Source organism: Podarcis gaigeae (assembly GCF_964106915.1).
Source record: "Podarcis gaigeae genome assembly, chromosome: 13".
NCBI classification, from domain to species: domain Eukaryota; kingdom Metazoa; phylum Chordata; class Lepidosauria; order Squamata; family Lacertidae; genus Podarcis; species Podarcis gaigeae.
This window is the reverse complement of record NC_139689.1, coordinates 33,575,913-33,590,643: the sequence shown is the minus strand read 5'-3', so window position 1 is coordinate 33,590,643 and position 14,731 is coordinate 33,575,913. Positions and strand designations below refer to the sequence as shown.

Below are 14,731 nucleotides of genomic sequence, written 5' to 3'. Positions count from 1 at the left end.
AGGAGCGGCTTGGTTACAGCATCAAAGTGACACTCTCTGTCTGGGGCTTGAGAGAAAGGAGAACAAGGAAGGATGAGAGAGAAAGAGAAAGCAGTAAGCAAGGGGGAGAGATGAAGAGGCCGCCTTGTAAACAGTGTGAGAAAGAAACAAAGAGAAAAGTGTTTTTGTGTGTGTGTGTGTGTGTGTGTGTGTGTGTGTGTGTGTGTAAGAGTGTGTGTGTGTGTGTAAGAGATAAAGGGGAAAGGTGGCATTTCACAGGCAAAAGCTGCCCGCTATGCCCCGTCTGCCATTCATAAATATTGTTATTTATTGCACTTGAGAATAGGATTCCATGAAGAGTACATTAAGTCATTTACGTCAGACTAGATTATAGTCGTTCCTCGGAAGTCAAACAGAATCCATTCCAAAAGTCTGGTCGACTTCCAAAACGTTCAGAAACCCAAGGTGTCACTTCCGATTGGCTGCAGGAAGTTCCTGCAGCCAATCAGAACCTGTGGAACCTGCATTGGATGTTCGGCTTCCAAAGAACATTCGCAAACCGGGACACTCACTTCCGGGTCTGCGACATTCGGGAGCCAAAACGTTCAACTCGCAAGGCGTTCGACTTCCGAGGTACAACTGTACCTTCGAGGTCCCTTCCTCCTCCGTGGTTCTGTTATTCAAAGTGTTCCTGGTTAAAAGAGAGGATGTGTGCATGTGTAAGAAAGCCAAAGAAACAGAACGAAGATCACACAAGAAACTCGTTTTTAGCCCTGCATCCTGTTCCAAAATAGTAGACAGCCAAATGCCTCTGGGAAGCTCATGAGCTGGCTGTGAAGGGAACAGCCCTCCCTGGCAGCAGTGTACTCAGAGATAAAGTGCTTGCTGACATGGAGGTTCAGTCCAGCTGTCACACTAACAGATCTTGCAAGATCCATCCTCCATTGATTTCTCTACTACTTTTTCCCCTCTCTTTTTTTAAAGCCAGCTACTGTGGATCTAGGGACGCGGGTGGTGCTGTGGGTTAAACCAAAGAGCCTAGGACTTGCTGATCAGAAGATCGGCGGTTCGAATCCCCGCGATGGGGTGAGCTCCCGTTGCTCAGTCCCAGCTCCTGCCAACCTCACAGTTCGAAAGCACACCAGTGCAAGTAGACAAATAGGGGAAGGTAAACAGCGTTTCCGTTCGCTGCTCTGGTTCGCCAGAAGCGGCTTAGTCATGCTGGCCACATGACCCGGAAGCTGTACGCCGGCTCCCTCGGCCAATAAAGCAAGATGAGCACTGCAACCCCAGAGTCAGCCATGACTGGACCTAATGATCAGGGGTCCCTTTACCTTTATCTTTACTGTGGATCATGGAGCAATGCATAAAGAGAAAACACAAGAGGGAGAAAGATAAGGTGAAGGAGCAGAAAAACAAGAATAGACTTAGGCGCGGGGGGGGGGGAGAATAGCATGAGGACAAAGGAAGCAGACGGGGGGCAGAAAGGTGGGAGAGGATACATCGTCCAACCTGACTCAGTATTTTTATCCAGAAATACATGCCATTGTGTTCAAACAGGGTTCCCCCTACGTAAATGAGCACAGGAGTGGAGCCTAATAAAATTGGTGTGGGGAGCCTGTCGCCCTCCAGATATTGCTGAACTACAACTCCCATCAGCCTCTGCAAACATGGCTAATGCCCAAAGGTGATGGGAGTTGTAGTTCAGCAACATCCGGGGGGGGGGAGGTTCCCCACACCTGTTAGAGGATGCTTTTTTGATGATGGGTGAGATGTTCCTCTTCAGGGCCGGCCCAAGACTTTTTGGCACCTGAGAAAGACTCCCAAATTGCCCCCCCCCCTCCGCCAGGGAAGAAGGGGTGAGAGAAGATATACATCAGGAACGAGGGGCTGGGGAGAGAAAGCTACATTGGGAATCTTCTACCCTGGTGGATTCTGTCACCTGAGGCGGTCGCCTCACCTTGTTTCATGAGTGGGCCAGCCTTGCTTGCAAGATAATTAATCTTATTTTGTTTCCAAGACATTAAAGGTCGGCTTGGGTGGTGCTGTGGGTTAAACCACAGAGCCTAGGACTTGCCGATCAGAAGGTCAGCGGTTCAAATCCCTGCGATGGGGTGAGCTCCCGTTGCTCGGTCCCTGCTCCTGCCAACCTAGCAGTTCGAAAGCATGTCAAAGTGCAAGTAGATAAATTGGTACCGCTCCGGCAGGAAGGTAAACGGCATTTCCGTGCGCTGCTCTGGTTCGCCAGAAGCGGCTTAGTCATGCTGACCACATGACCCGGAAGCTGTACACCAGCTCCCTCGGCCAGTAAAGTGAGATGAGCACCGCAACCCAAGAGTCGGCCACGACTGGACCTAATGGTCAGGGGTCCCTTTACCTTTTACCTTTAACCAGCAATTCCTGGTTGCAGGGATTGCAAATTTGAATTCTCCCACATTAGGGGTGCTCCCTGCACACAGAAAAGTAGCATGTGAGGGAGAAGGCCAGGATAAACCCTCCCATCAGAGTCGTCTATACCTAGAGGTGATTTGTTGGCTTGCTCCTAATAATAGAACATTCAAACCACCACTGCTGCCAGACGTGGTAACATCCAGGAAAAAGCTTTACCACTTAATTCTGCTGAACGCTGACAGTTTTGTCTGCACCTCTGTCAAAGTCTACCACAGTGTTGGAGGCATCCTGCCTCTTTTCTCCCTCTTCCAAGGCTGTTGTACACACCATAACAGTTTTAAGTTCATGGCCTTCCCCAAATAACCTCTGGAAATGTCGTTTATTCCCCCCCCCCCAGACCTACAATTCCCTTAATAAACTACAGTTCCTAAGATTCTTCAGGGGAAAGACATGTGCTTTCACTGTATGGTGTGTATGCAGGTTCAACTTGGTCCGATCCTACCATTTGGCAGGGAGGTGGCTGCCCAAGATGGCAGGTGTTGGAGACTAGGAAGCAGCAGAAAGCTGGTAGCTTGCCAGCCTCAGATGCAAGGGATGGTGCTGTCGGATAAACAGTGTTGAAGTAAAAGCCAGCTGCTTGCCCAGTCAATATCTGTATGGGAAATCAAGAAATGCAGCGTCTTCTTCACCTTAGCACAGTGATAGCCAAACTTGGCCCTCCATCTGTTTTTGGACTACAACTCCCATCATGCCTAGCTAACAGGTCAGGGATGAAGGGAACTGTAGTCCAAAAACAGATGGAGGGCCGAGTTTGGCCATCACTGCGAGCAGCAAAAAAGGCATTGGCTTGGTGATTTGCTCCCACCTAGTCACGTCTTGCTTTCTGCCATGCTGGCAATGGGGAAAGATATATTGATTTCATAAAATTTATATACTGTGCAACTGTAAGGGGGGGAAATCCCCCCCAAAGCCGGTGACAAAAAGAACAAAGCAATGAAATTATAAGCAAAAACAATTATTTTAAACATTCAAAAATACTTCAAATCAATGGCAGGCTAAAATGCGGGCAAAAACACAGGCCAACACTGAGGGTATCTTGTCAAAAGACCCTCTCAAACTGGGAGATTCCCTTCTTGTGATGATGCCCACAAGGGAGAAGGCAAGCCATTTATTTCTCTCAGAGCCTCTGAGGACAATCTTTAAAAATTAATCTAACCATAATATGGTTCCCTATGTTTCTAAATTTTGAGGGATAGCAAAAAAAGCAGAATGAAAAAAGAATTAAAAATCCGACTTACACTTTAGATGAAGAAAGTCTCTTCATTGCGCCGGAAAACATCTTGGCTTTCTCACAAACTAACTCTAGCTCCTCAAACTATCCTGAAATAGTTGCTCTCCCCAAGGTCCTCAGCCAAGTCACTCAGCAGGGGGGCGGATCACAATGGAGGACAGGACACCATGACTTTAGCTACCCTGCTTAACAATGGGCATGGCTCCCCTTAATATTCATTTTTAAAAATATATATTTTAGTGGGTTAAGCCGTTTTATTTATCGGTAATTTATTTTTTTAAAGTTCAAGACCCCTTTTCATGCAGCTCAGTGATTTTCTGAAAAGGACAGGAATCGCCACACAAACACACACGCTTTTCAATATGGTGGGGTTACCAAAGGAAAACACTTCTGGCCTAGACTATGGCTGCTGTTTCTCACTTAATAGTTAAAAACAACCCCTCTCAACACCTTGTAGTAATCTGTCCAGTATTATGATGGTCAGGAGCAAGACTTCACCCTTAGACCTCCTCATCCTCGTTTCTGCCCAGTGTGTTCTGCCAATAAACAACTTTCCTTAGGCTGCAAAGAAGTGAAATGTTATGAGTTTGTGGGTGCCAGACTCCCCTGTGTCAAGAGTTTGTGATTAAGCAAATGGCTTTGTTTCAATGAGACCCAAGATTCTGGAGCAGGAGGTCATGCAAGTTCAGTTCTTTGTAATGTGCCCAGCAAAAGATGTTTTATCATGTTTTTAATATTCTGTTGGAGCCGCCCAGAGTTGCTGGGGAAACCCAGCCAGATGGGCGGGGTATAAATAATGATAATTTTTAAACTATTTTTTAAAAACCACAGGCCAACATACTACAGATCTGGATAGGATTGTCTATACAAAAGTGGTTCTAGCAGGGGCCGAAAAGAGTACAGGGAAGGTGTCTGCCTGATCTCAATCAGCAGGGAGTTCCAAAGTGCAGGTGCTGCCACAGTAAAAGATTCATTTCCTACAAATGCAGAACAAGTGTTATGTGGCAATTGTTCTAACGGTGTGCCAGTTCTGATATGAGAAAGGGAGACACTCAAGTCATTTGAGAAGGGATGTGGCGTGATGTCATGGAAGGCACTCATTACTGGAAATAACTCAGCAATGTTTAACAATGGAATTGGTGTCATTTACCAGCCCGTTTCATTTCTTAAAATTTCCTTTCCTTCCCCATAATATTAGCTTGAGGAAACCATAAATCAAGAAACCATAAAGTTTCAGAACGGTTATTACTGTACTGCACATGCGCACTCTTCGAAAAATTAAGTATTTTTAAAAACTGCTTAATCAATTTGAAAGGCTGCATTTTGAATTTTCTGCAGAAACAGAGAAGCTGGCAGAGCTAATGGGCAACCAAGGTTAAGACTGCAATTCTATACATGCTTTCATGGGCGTAAGGCCCGGTGAACTAAAAGAGACTTACATCTGAGTAGAGGTGAATATATACCTTCCAACATTTCTCTGATGAAAAAAGGGACATCCTCTTCAATAATAATAAAATTTATTATTTATCGCCCGCCCATCTGACCGGGTTGCCCCAGCCACTCTGCATGGCTTCCTACATACATAAAAATATAATAAAACATTTTAAAATTTCCCTATACAGGGTTTCCTCCATATGTCTTCTAAAGGTTGTATAATTACTTATCCCCTTAGGCTCGGGGGTCACATAACTCCATGCTCTCCTGCATTTCCCCATAGAAAACAGGGACATCCTACCATACCCTCCAACATTTCTCTGATGAAAATAGGGGCGTGCTAAGGAAAAGCGGGATATTTGGGGATCAAACCAGAAACCGGGACAGCTTCTGTAAATCCGGGACTGTCCCTAGAAAATAGGGACACTGGGAGGGTCTGCCTTCAACAAATACAGAAGATCAGCTGCCCTCTATATCAAAAAACTTGTTAAAATGATGATTTGTAACCAGCCTCATGCCTATAGTTTTGAGAAAGGCAGCTAAGAAACGTAAACAAGCAAACAGATAATGTCACAAATAGCCCACCACCTGAGTAACCAAATTATTAGGTGAAAGAAGGAGTGCTTAACTTTCTTTTTCTTTCTCTCTCCATCTTCACACTTCTCAAGCCCAGCGCCTACCATTAGACAGAATGAGACAGGCATCCGAAGCAACAGATGTTCTGTGTCATGAAAGGCCAGCAAACTGTTAGTTACTCAATTTTTTATTATTCTATTTTTACTGGCGGGGAGGCGGGAAGGTAATTCTGTGATTTCCTGCCTCAGGTGCCAAAATATATCGACTGGCCTTGGGGATACTGCTCTGCACCTTGACTGGGCAGGGAGGCTTTCGGTGGCAGCCCCTCCTACGGCAGCAAAATGTCTTACGGGCCGTACCTGCCAAAACCTTCTGTCCATCGTGGAGAGATTAGACTCCAAGAAGGTTTGTACATTTAATAAAAAAAATATTTATAACCCCCTACTTCATTACAATGGGATATCAGGGCCAACTAGAATCATAACTATTTTAAAATACATTTTATAAACCTAAAATACTATGCAATAAAAGAGCAGACAAAAATGGGGTTGGATCAACTCTCACAAAACTATTCAGGAGTGGAAGTTATTAATAATAATAATAATAATAATAATAATAATAATACTCTGCCCTTCATTCTAACGTCCCAGGGTCAACTACAACAATTAAAACACAGTATGAAAAATAGTTTAAAACAAATTACCATCATAGAAATTAGGTGGGATTAAAATATGCATCTCAAGTATCAACGTGGTTTAACTATCAATAGTGGTTTTACAATAGGTCTTCCCAGGGAATTCTGGGAACTGGAGCTCTGTGAGAGGAATTGGGGGAGGGGTGTCTCCTAACAACTCTCAGCACCATTAACAAACTATAGCTTCCATAATTATTTTGGGGGGGGGGGAGCCATACCTCTTTAAAGTGGTACCAGAGTGTTTAAATCGTATGGTGTGAATTTGGCCTCAGTCACAGATGTCCCACATCACGTCTCTCTTTGCCCTCAATGAAAAAGTAAACCTGCGTCTGGACTAGACCACTTCAGACTTCAAATGTGAGGTCTGACCTCAAAACGTTCACTTTACATACAAATGTAGCCTATCAGGGAGAAGAGTTCTCCCAAATATGCTAGATTTCTATATGCAGGTAATTTTGGCATTATATGTGTGTTTGTTGTGTGAGCTCTCCACCCGGAGCCTGAAAATGCGTCACTTACAATTCTGTCATTCTATGATTCTATACCAGGGTTTCCCAAACTTGGTTCTCCAGTTGTTTTTGGACTACAGTTCCCATCATCCCTGACCACTGGTCCTGCTAGCTAGGGATGATTGGAGTTGTAATCCATAAAACAGCTGGAGACCCAAGTTTGGGAAACCTTGTTCTATACTGTCCCAATTTACCACCTCAGTGACAATAGGCCTATGACTGCAAGTTCGCTGGAACCAGGGACCTGCCTATTTTTGCTGTATATAGTAATAATAATAATAATAATAATAATAATAAATATTTTTTTTGTACCCCACCCATCTGGCTGGGTTTCCCCAGCCACTCTGGGCAGCTTCCAACAAAGATTAAAAATACATGTATGTAAAGCACAATATATTTATCGAAACAACCACAACGAATAATTAAAAACAACAACAATTTTTACATTTTGCACTCAGGTGGATACAGAAGAGGAGCATGCACCTTTTACCAAAGAAGCACCCCTGTGAATTATTTTATTGGGGGGACATGTTATTTAAAAACCTTTGGAAGCAACAGATCAAAAAGGATAGTGCCTGCATTTCTGATTATTTTTAAAGGGACACGTTTCGACTTTTATGTTTTCTTGCCCTTCGGTCTTTGTGTGTTTGTGAATGCTGTTTGCACCGTCCCGGGTCAAAATGTGAAGTGTGAGTCAGCCCCACATCTCAAAACTTGAATCTTGTTAGCCCTTTGCTCAACCGAACTCAGGTTCCATGTGATCCTATTGCATGGAGTGTGGCTTTAAAAGGCCAGGCATTCAATAGGCTGGAATAGGAGGAAAGGATTTTGGTGTCTGCTGCAGCCTCTGTGGCTGTGACCCATATCATCTACTGCCTGGGGACCTTGCCTATCTATGAACCTTCGCAGCCTTTCAATTCTTTTTTCCTAATCCCCCCCCACACTGAAAGCAATCCCTTCCACAAACAGGGGTGTGAGTGGGTGTCTGTGGACAGCTCAGTGGAAGGGTGGAAAGAACAGCTCTTCTCTGCACACACACCCTGCCTGCAAACCACCCCCCACCCCCGGCCAGGTTGCAACAGGGGGAAACTCTGGCGATTATGTTTGTATGGCGCTGCCCCCCTCCCTCCACTATAGAGCTGGTGCCTAATCACCTTACCAGGATATCCACAGATATACTGAAAAGAGGAAAGTGGAAAATAAAAGGAGGTGGGGGGGAGGAAGTTGTGGAGCCACAATGGTGGTTAATAAAGAGGATTCAGAGACCTGACAGTGAACAGCCTGGGGGAGAAATGAGGAAAGGTGAGAGATTATAAAAGAGTGTGGTGTGTGTGTGTGTGTGTGTGTGTGTGTGTGTGTGTGTGTGTCTGCTTAATTTCTAGGAAAAGGGCACATCAACACTGAGAAGCCCTTCACTCCAAACCTTGAAATGTGTGACCTCTGTAGTTAATCAGCATGGATAGAAGCGAGCTCTAAAAAGGCACCTTATTCTTGCCTTTTTACATCCATAGATTAAGACATTGAAAACCAAGGTCGAGGAGACAAATTAGTTTGGTTTCCTATTTCCACGTGAAGCTGCCTAACGCGCCCTTTCTGAACCAGTTTGCAAACAGAAAAGCAACGATCCTTCATAGAGCTTGCTTCTCCAAATCTTTTTTCTGATCAAAATATTTATTTTTTTTAAAAAAATGTGAACTTTAGGGGAAAGAAGGCACAGAAATGTGCATGAAAATACACCTCACTTAAAAAAAGAAAATAAGTCGCAAACTGTTGCAGAAACTAAACTGAAATTAAGACTGGGGAAATGAGAAATGCAGAGAAATCAAAATTGACAGATTCAGCCTTCCCTGTTGAAAACAGATGCAAAGTTTGAACTCTAGAACAAATCAAGTTAATTTCTCCCCTGCCCTCTCTGTGTGTAACTGAGTGAGCACAGAGAAAATTGTCACAAACACACTAATTTCCTTTATTAACAATATCTGTATCTCCTTCTTTGTACCATCAGAGAGGCTCATGAGAGCTAAATTTTTACCACTGTTCTGTCTGCATCTTGCAAAGCCAGATGGTGTATTCACACATGACATTCAGTTTGCCCTTTGCATTTCCTAGCTCTGAAATGGGGATGGGGCTCTCTTAAGATCCATTTTGGCTAGTAGCACACATTTATCCAGGTTTTAAAAGGGCTCTCTTGCATGGATAAATCAGTGCCCACAAACACCATAAGAGTCGTTATATTTTTCATGACAAGTGAGGAAAACAGAAGTCTGAAAGATGCAAACTAGGATTTGATGACTTATAGACCTGGGCCAACTCTGCCCACTCACATACCAACCCTCTCTGTCTTTTCATGCTTGCTTGAAATATCTGTATGCCACATAAGATACACTGAGCTCTTTGGATGAAGGGCAGGTTATAAACCTCACAACAGAGGCAGATTTAAGGGAGCGCCACCAGTTCACCTGCACTGGGCGCAGAGCCAAGAGGGCACCACAACAGTGACTTAGAGGTGGCAGGTTGGTTAGTTGGTGCACAATTTTTGCACTGTATAATTTTGAAAACCCAAAGTCCCCCACTGCTCAGAAAGAACACCTTGGGATCAGTTTACTTGCAAGGTTGCTTTACCTCATAAATGCCTACTTAATCACTTCAATCTGTGGAACTGGCACTGTTACAGGTGCCAGATAATACTAGTTCTGCATTTGCAAGAAATTAATCTTTGGAACTCCCTGTGCATCAACATCAGGAAGGCACCTTCAATGTACTGTTTTTGGTGCCCGCTGAAAGCATTTTTGTTCAGGCAGGCGAGCCTATCTAGACATGTGTTTCAATCTGATTTTTTAGTTTATTACCGATTTTACTTTTTAAAATATTTTAAATAGGTGATTTTAATGGCTTTAGACTTATAATTTTAAGTGTTTTGTTCTTTTCTTAAACCATTTTGAGGTTTTATTACCATTAAATGGTATATAAATCATGAGATATAAAAATAAATGAATAAGTAACTTGAACAAATTGCACACAGCAGTGAGCAACCTAGTCTCTTTTTTTCCTTCTCTTCAGATTAGGCCAGGGATGGGTAACTGGCAGACTATAGTCCAGATGGGTCCACGTCATGCCTCTGTCAAATTGTAGTTAAGTTTTCACTTTCAGAACAAAAGCTTTCCTTCCAAGCTGTAGAAAACAGACATTCAATATTCTAACGTTACATTTTTTCTTTACATTTTGTATGTAATATGTACAGTGGTACCTCGGGTTAAGAACGTAATTCGTTCTGGAGGTCTGTTCTTAACCTGAGGTACCACTTTAGCTAATGGGGCCTCCCGCTGCCGCGAGATTTCTGTTCTCATCCTGAAGCAAAGTTCTTAACCCAAGGTACTATTTCTGGAAGTGTCTGTAACCCAAGGTACCACTGTATATATAGGCCTCTGTATTTACAATGCTGTGCTTGACCTCAGTGGAAAAGGAATGCCATCCTGGCCTGACAACACTTTTAAAGGGGCTTGGTCATTCATAAGCGTATCAGTTTCAGGAGTAAAATTTGTTAGCGTGCACAGATGTGTCCAGTGCAGGTTGCATGGAAAATTAAGTTGCCTCTAAAAAGACAGGCACTAACCATCTCTGGCCTAGCATGTTTTCATAAGCGGAACTAGAAACCTATTTTGAGAACCCTATCAAAATAGAGCAGTCAACCCATTAAAGAATTTTCAATCGATTAATCACCTGCCTTATAGCTCATTTACAGAGTGAGTCTGTACATGTATACTCAGACATAAGCCTCACAGAGTTAAATGGAACTTACTGTCAGGTAAGTGTTGTGTACAATCCTATGCACATCTAACTGAATCTCGTGAGGACTTACTTCTGAGTAGGCACAGGATTGCATTGTTAGTTGTAAACGGATTGTATTTATGTCCATATTACCAGGCTCTCATTTTTTTTTTTAAAAAAAAAAGAATATTGAAGGAAGCACAGGATAGCTCAAAATTAAAAAACAAGTTACTATATGATTAATATGTTAATTCCCCCTCATGGTAACATAACAGAGCCAAAATAGCCTTACAAATAAATACATAAACAAATGTACCTTTAAGACTTAACCACACCCTTGAAATTGGCCTCCACTTTTTGTTAAAAGGGAGAGAAGTCCATAACTCAGACTTAACTTATCTATCGGAATCGACTACCTTAAAAACCTTGGTGAATTAACCTACCAGTTAATCTAATAAAAAATTGCATCCTGATGTTGGAGGACTAGAAAGCACAAGAAAGTCATTTAAAACAAAGACACAAGCTCAACCCTGAATGTATATTCCAAGTGATGCAGCTTTTGCATTCATTTTTTAGAGGGGAGGTTTTGTTGGTACTGATGGGGAAAGATCTACAAAGTTTTGCTTGTGTATTGTTGTTGTTTAAAGGCCTAAAACATGAAAGGAGAACTAGATTCAGCAGAGAACTAAATTTTCATTGAGCTAGAACCTACTCTTCCTTTTTCAGGTCCCTTTTACACCATTTAAAAATAATTTCAAAACACACTATGCCAACAACTGCTGTGCCTCAGCCATATTCTCCAAACATATTGCAAAGTTTAAGTAGCAGCGTTTAAAGTCAAAGCTGGCTCTACCATTAGGCAGAGGGAGGTGGATGCCTCAGTTAGTAGATGCTGAAGTGCAGAGAAAAGCCTGGAGATATGAAATGTGTAATATAGCACGTAGCCTCCTTTCTTCAGGCACAAGGAGAACACTGTCCCATCCTCACTAGTGTTAAAGAGTCAGTTACCAGTCAGGTAGGTTTTGAGGGGCGCTGCCATCTTGCAAAATATCTTAGCTCAGCCCTGTCACAGCACTGAGGTACAACTGCTTCTTCACAAATTTGGACGCAAATGCAATCCCAGCAGCCCAGCCACACTTCTGGGCTTCTGTTTTTGTTTTTTGTTTTTTTGCTCTTACCTCTTACGCGGGACAACCAGCTCCAATGTTATTAAGAGACGAAGCTCACTTTCCCTTCACAGCCTTCACACCCACGACTCGCATACTCCATGCTGCCCCTCAGCCATGTGAACGTGAGCGGGAGAGAAGGCCGAGGGCTTCCCGTCACACCACTAAGAAACACGCGTTTCCCATTCGCACGTTAGGAATAAGACATTCCAGAGCGGGGCCTGTGACAGTCAGCGGGTACATTTAAGGTACACCCCCCCATCACACACAAAGAATCCTGGGAACTGTAGTTCATTAAGGGTGCTGGGGATTGTAACTCTGATGCTTGGGGAACCTGCCAAATTTAAGGAACAGGTGAACTGCGTTTTAACCGGCTTTTGGTTTTCGATTAATTTGTTCCATTGCTGCTTTATGCTGTAGTTTCGTGCGCGCGCGCGCTTTTGTGAGCCACCCAGAGAACTCTTCTTATGCGGCTGGAGTATAAAAGAAATAAATAAAAACAAAACGATGCGCGTTCCTCGAGCGTACCTCCTTCAGCCGCGCGCCCGTGGGCGCTTCTCTCTCCCTCCCTGGCAAGACTTTAGGGTTGTTTATGTCCTCCGCGGCGCAGTCCAAAAGCCAACAGCCGGTCTCCCAGCGGACATGTTTGCCCCAATTACGCGCCTGACCCGGGAATATGCCCTGCCGGGCCCACCCTTGCCAACCTCCCCAAGATCCTCTTCCCGGCGCGCTCCAGAAGTTCTTGGCGCGCAGCGGGATCCCTGGGTGCTTCCCACCTCTCCTTCCATTGGGATGCTACTTCGATCCCCCAGATCCGCACATTCCTTCTCTCTTTCTCTCCACTGAAATCCCTGCCTCTCGCTTCCCGCCGGCCAGCCCACCCCGCGCCACCTCGTGCGCCCTCCGGGCCGATCGCGCGTTGCTGCTCACCTGCCCTGTTTCGTGATGATCATTTCCGTCTGGTGCTTGTGGAACTTGGCCCAGAGAGGATAGTTGTTGAGCACGACCTGGATCTTCCCGGAGACTTGGTAGCCCGGCACTTGGTAGAGAGGCCCGCGCGGGAACATGTGCTGGACGGCGGCCGAGTAGCAGCCTTCTCCCCCGGGCGCGCTGGGATACAGGTCCCCGGCGGTTGGGTAGATCTCGGCCGCGGACACCGAGAAGCCGGGATTCCCCGCAGGGGCAGCCGAAGAAGGAGCAGGAACCGGAGGAGGAGGCGGAGGTCTGTAAGAGGAGCAGTTGTTCACGGCCGGCCCTAGAAACCTGCCCGATGGGGCCGGGCTGCTCACCTCAAAGCCGCCTCCTCCTCCCTGCACCATCTGTGCGCCGTAGGTCAGCCCTAAGTTGCAGCCGCCTTCTTGCATGTGGGGCTCCGGGTAGTAGAAGCGCTCCTGGGGGACGCCGATCTTCAGCTCGGCGGGGTCTTTGGTCGCCGCTCCCTGGAGGTCTGGCGGCTCCTTGGCGAAACTTTGGCTCTCTGCCCCGTTCAGCATGGTGAGGGCAGCGGCGGTCGGGTTGGCGCTTCCTCCGGCGAGGGAATCCAAAGCGCCCATTGAAGAAAGGCTGGCGGGGTGGGGTGGGGGGGAGCGGGAGGGAGTTGGCAGCAGAGGAAAAAAGGAGGAGGAGGGCTGAGGAGGAGGAAGATAGGTAAGTAGGGAAGGGGGGGAAAGTCCCGAGGGTTGGCTTGAAACCCTCAAAGGCTCATCGTGGCTGGGAAAGGGGACACCCAGTGGTGTCCCCTACCCGAGACCAGCCTAGTCCGTTTTATCAACAGCAATCTGGTCCGTTTCCTTACTTGGCAGAACGAGGCTGCTCAATTTCACTCCTCATCCTTCTTTAGCAGCCGTGCATTCTCCTGCATCGCAAAACATCGCCAGAAGTTTGGGTTGTTGTTTATATATTCGCAAGATCTGGATGCGGCAGCTGATGGGTCAAGATCACAGCTGCTTAACTCCGGGTTTCTTCTCTACTTTTTCTTTCCTAAGGATCTCAAGAGGGGGGTTATTCCCCTCCCCCTTTCTACTTTATTCTCTTCTTTGCTACTCTGCCCAGCCCATCCTCGCCGCCTCCGAAAACTGCTCTCTCGACCTGCCTCCTATTAAAAGAACAGCGTTCGAGCTCTCGTGTCGGCTTCGCTTCCATTGGCTGAGCGGAGTTTCCAAGACACGCCCACCTCCGCTGCTCCTTCCCCTTCAATGCTGCAAGCTTCGCTCCAATGAATTAAGAAGACAGGTTCTCCCAAAGTGATCTCATTATTATTATTATTATTATTATTATTATTATTATTATTATTATTATTATTATTATTATTTCCAACATGCCAGTTCTGTATTCTTGCTTTGTTTGTTTTTTGCCTAGTTATATCCCAGAATAATAAATAAATTTATATATGGTTGGTGTTATTTTGGACAGAATATTCCTGCATTCAAATATAAGTAACAATTCTGGGGTGGTTTTTTTGGGGGGGGTGTTTCTTCTGAAACAATAAAAATTATATTTTAAAAATGAATTAAAACCAACTGCCTGAGTAAAACTCTGTAGTGTCAGGGCAATACTTATATTCTATTTTCAGGTTCAGATATTGTATAAACTCCTCGTTCCCACTTCAGAGGTTGAGCATGCACAATCAAATCTGCAGGTTGATTATAAGATTTTTTTTAAAAGGGTCACCACATACAGTATATATCTTTGTTCAAAGGGAGCTGCCTCCACCTGAGTGTGAACCCTGAAAAATCAGGGTTCCTGACCATGTGAAGAGAGCAGTCTGTGTGAACAGTTCTTGTTCCATATGCAGGGATCAGGCGTGCAAGACCACTCCGCCCCCCTCACCCCCCCATTGCTAATCTAGGCACCTTTGGGACGAAAGGACGGTATAAATGTAATAAGATAAAACATAAAATATTAAGAGGGTTTTGTTTTTGGT

The 14,731-nt window shown here is 44.9% G+C and overlaps 1 protein-coding gene across 1 annotated transcript in view; it reads right to left on the bottom strand.

The window, feature by feature from the left end:
- The window catches only part of TBX21 (T-box transcription factor 21), a 56,895-nt gene extending 42,879 nt beyond the window's left edge, over positions 1-14,016 (bottom strand). Inside the window, exon 1 of the mRNA XM_083708767.1 lies at positions 12,739-14,016. Within this exon, the coding sequence (XP_083564893.1) occupies positions 12,739-13,361 (623 nt within the window). The 5' untranslated portion in view covers positions 13,362-14,016. The remainder of the gene's footprint in view (positions 1-12,738) is intronic.
- Positions 14,017-14,731: the final 715 nt, after the last annotated feature.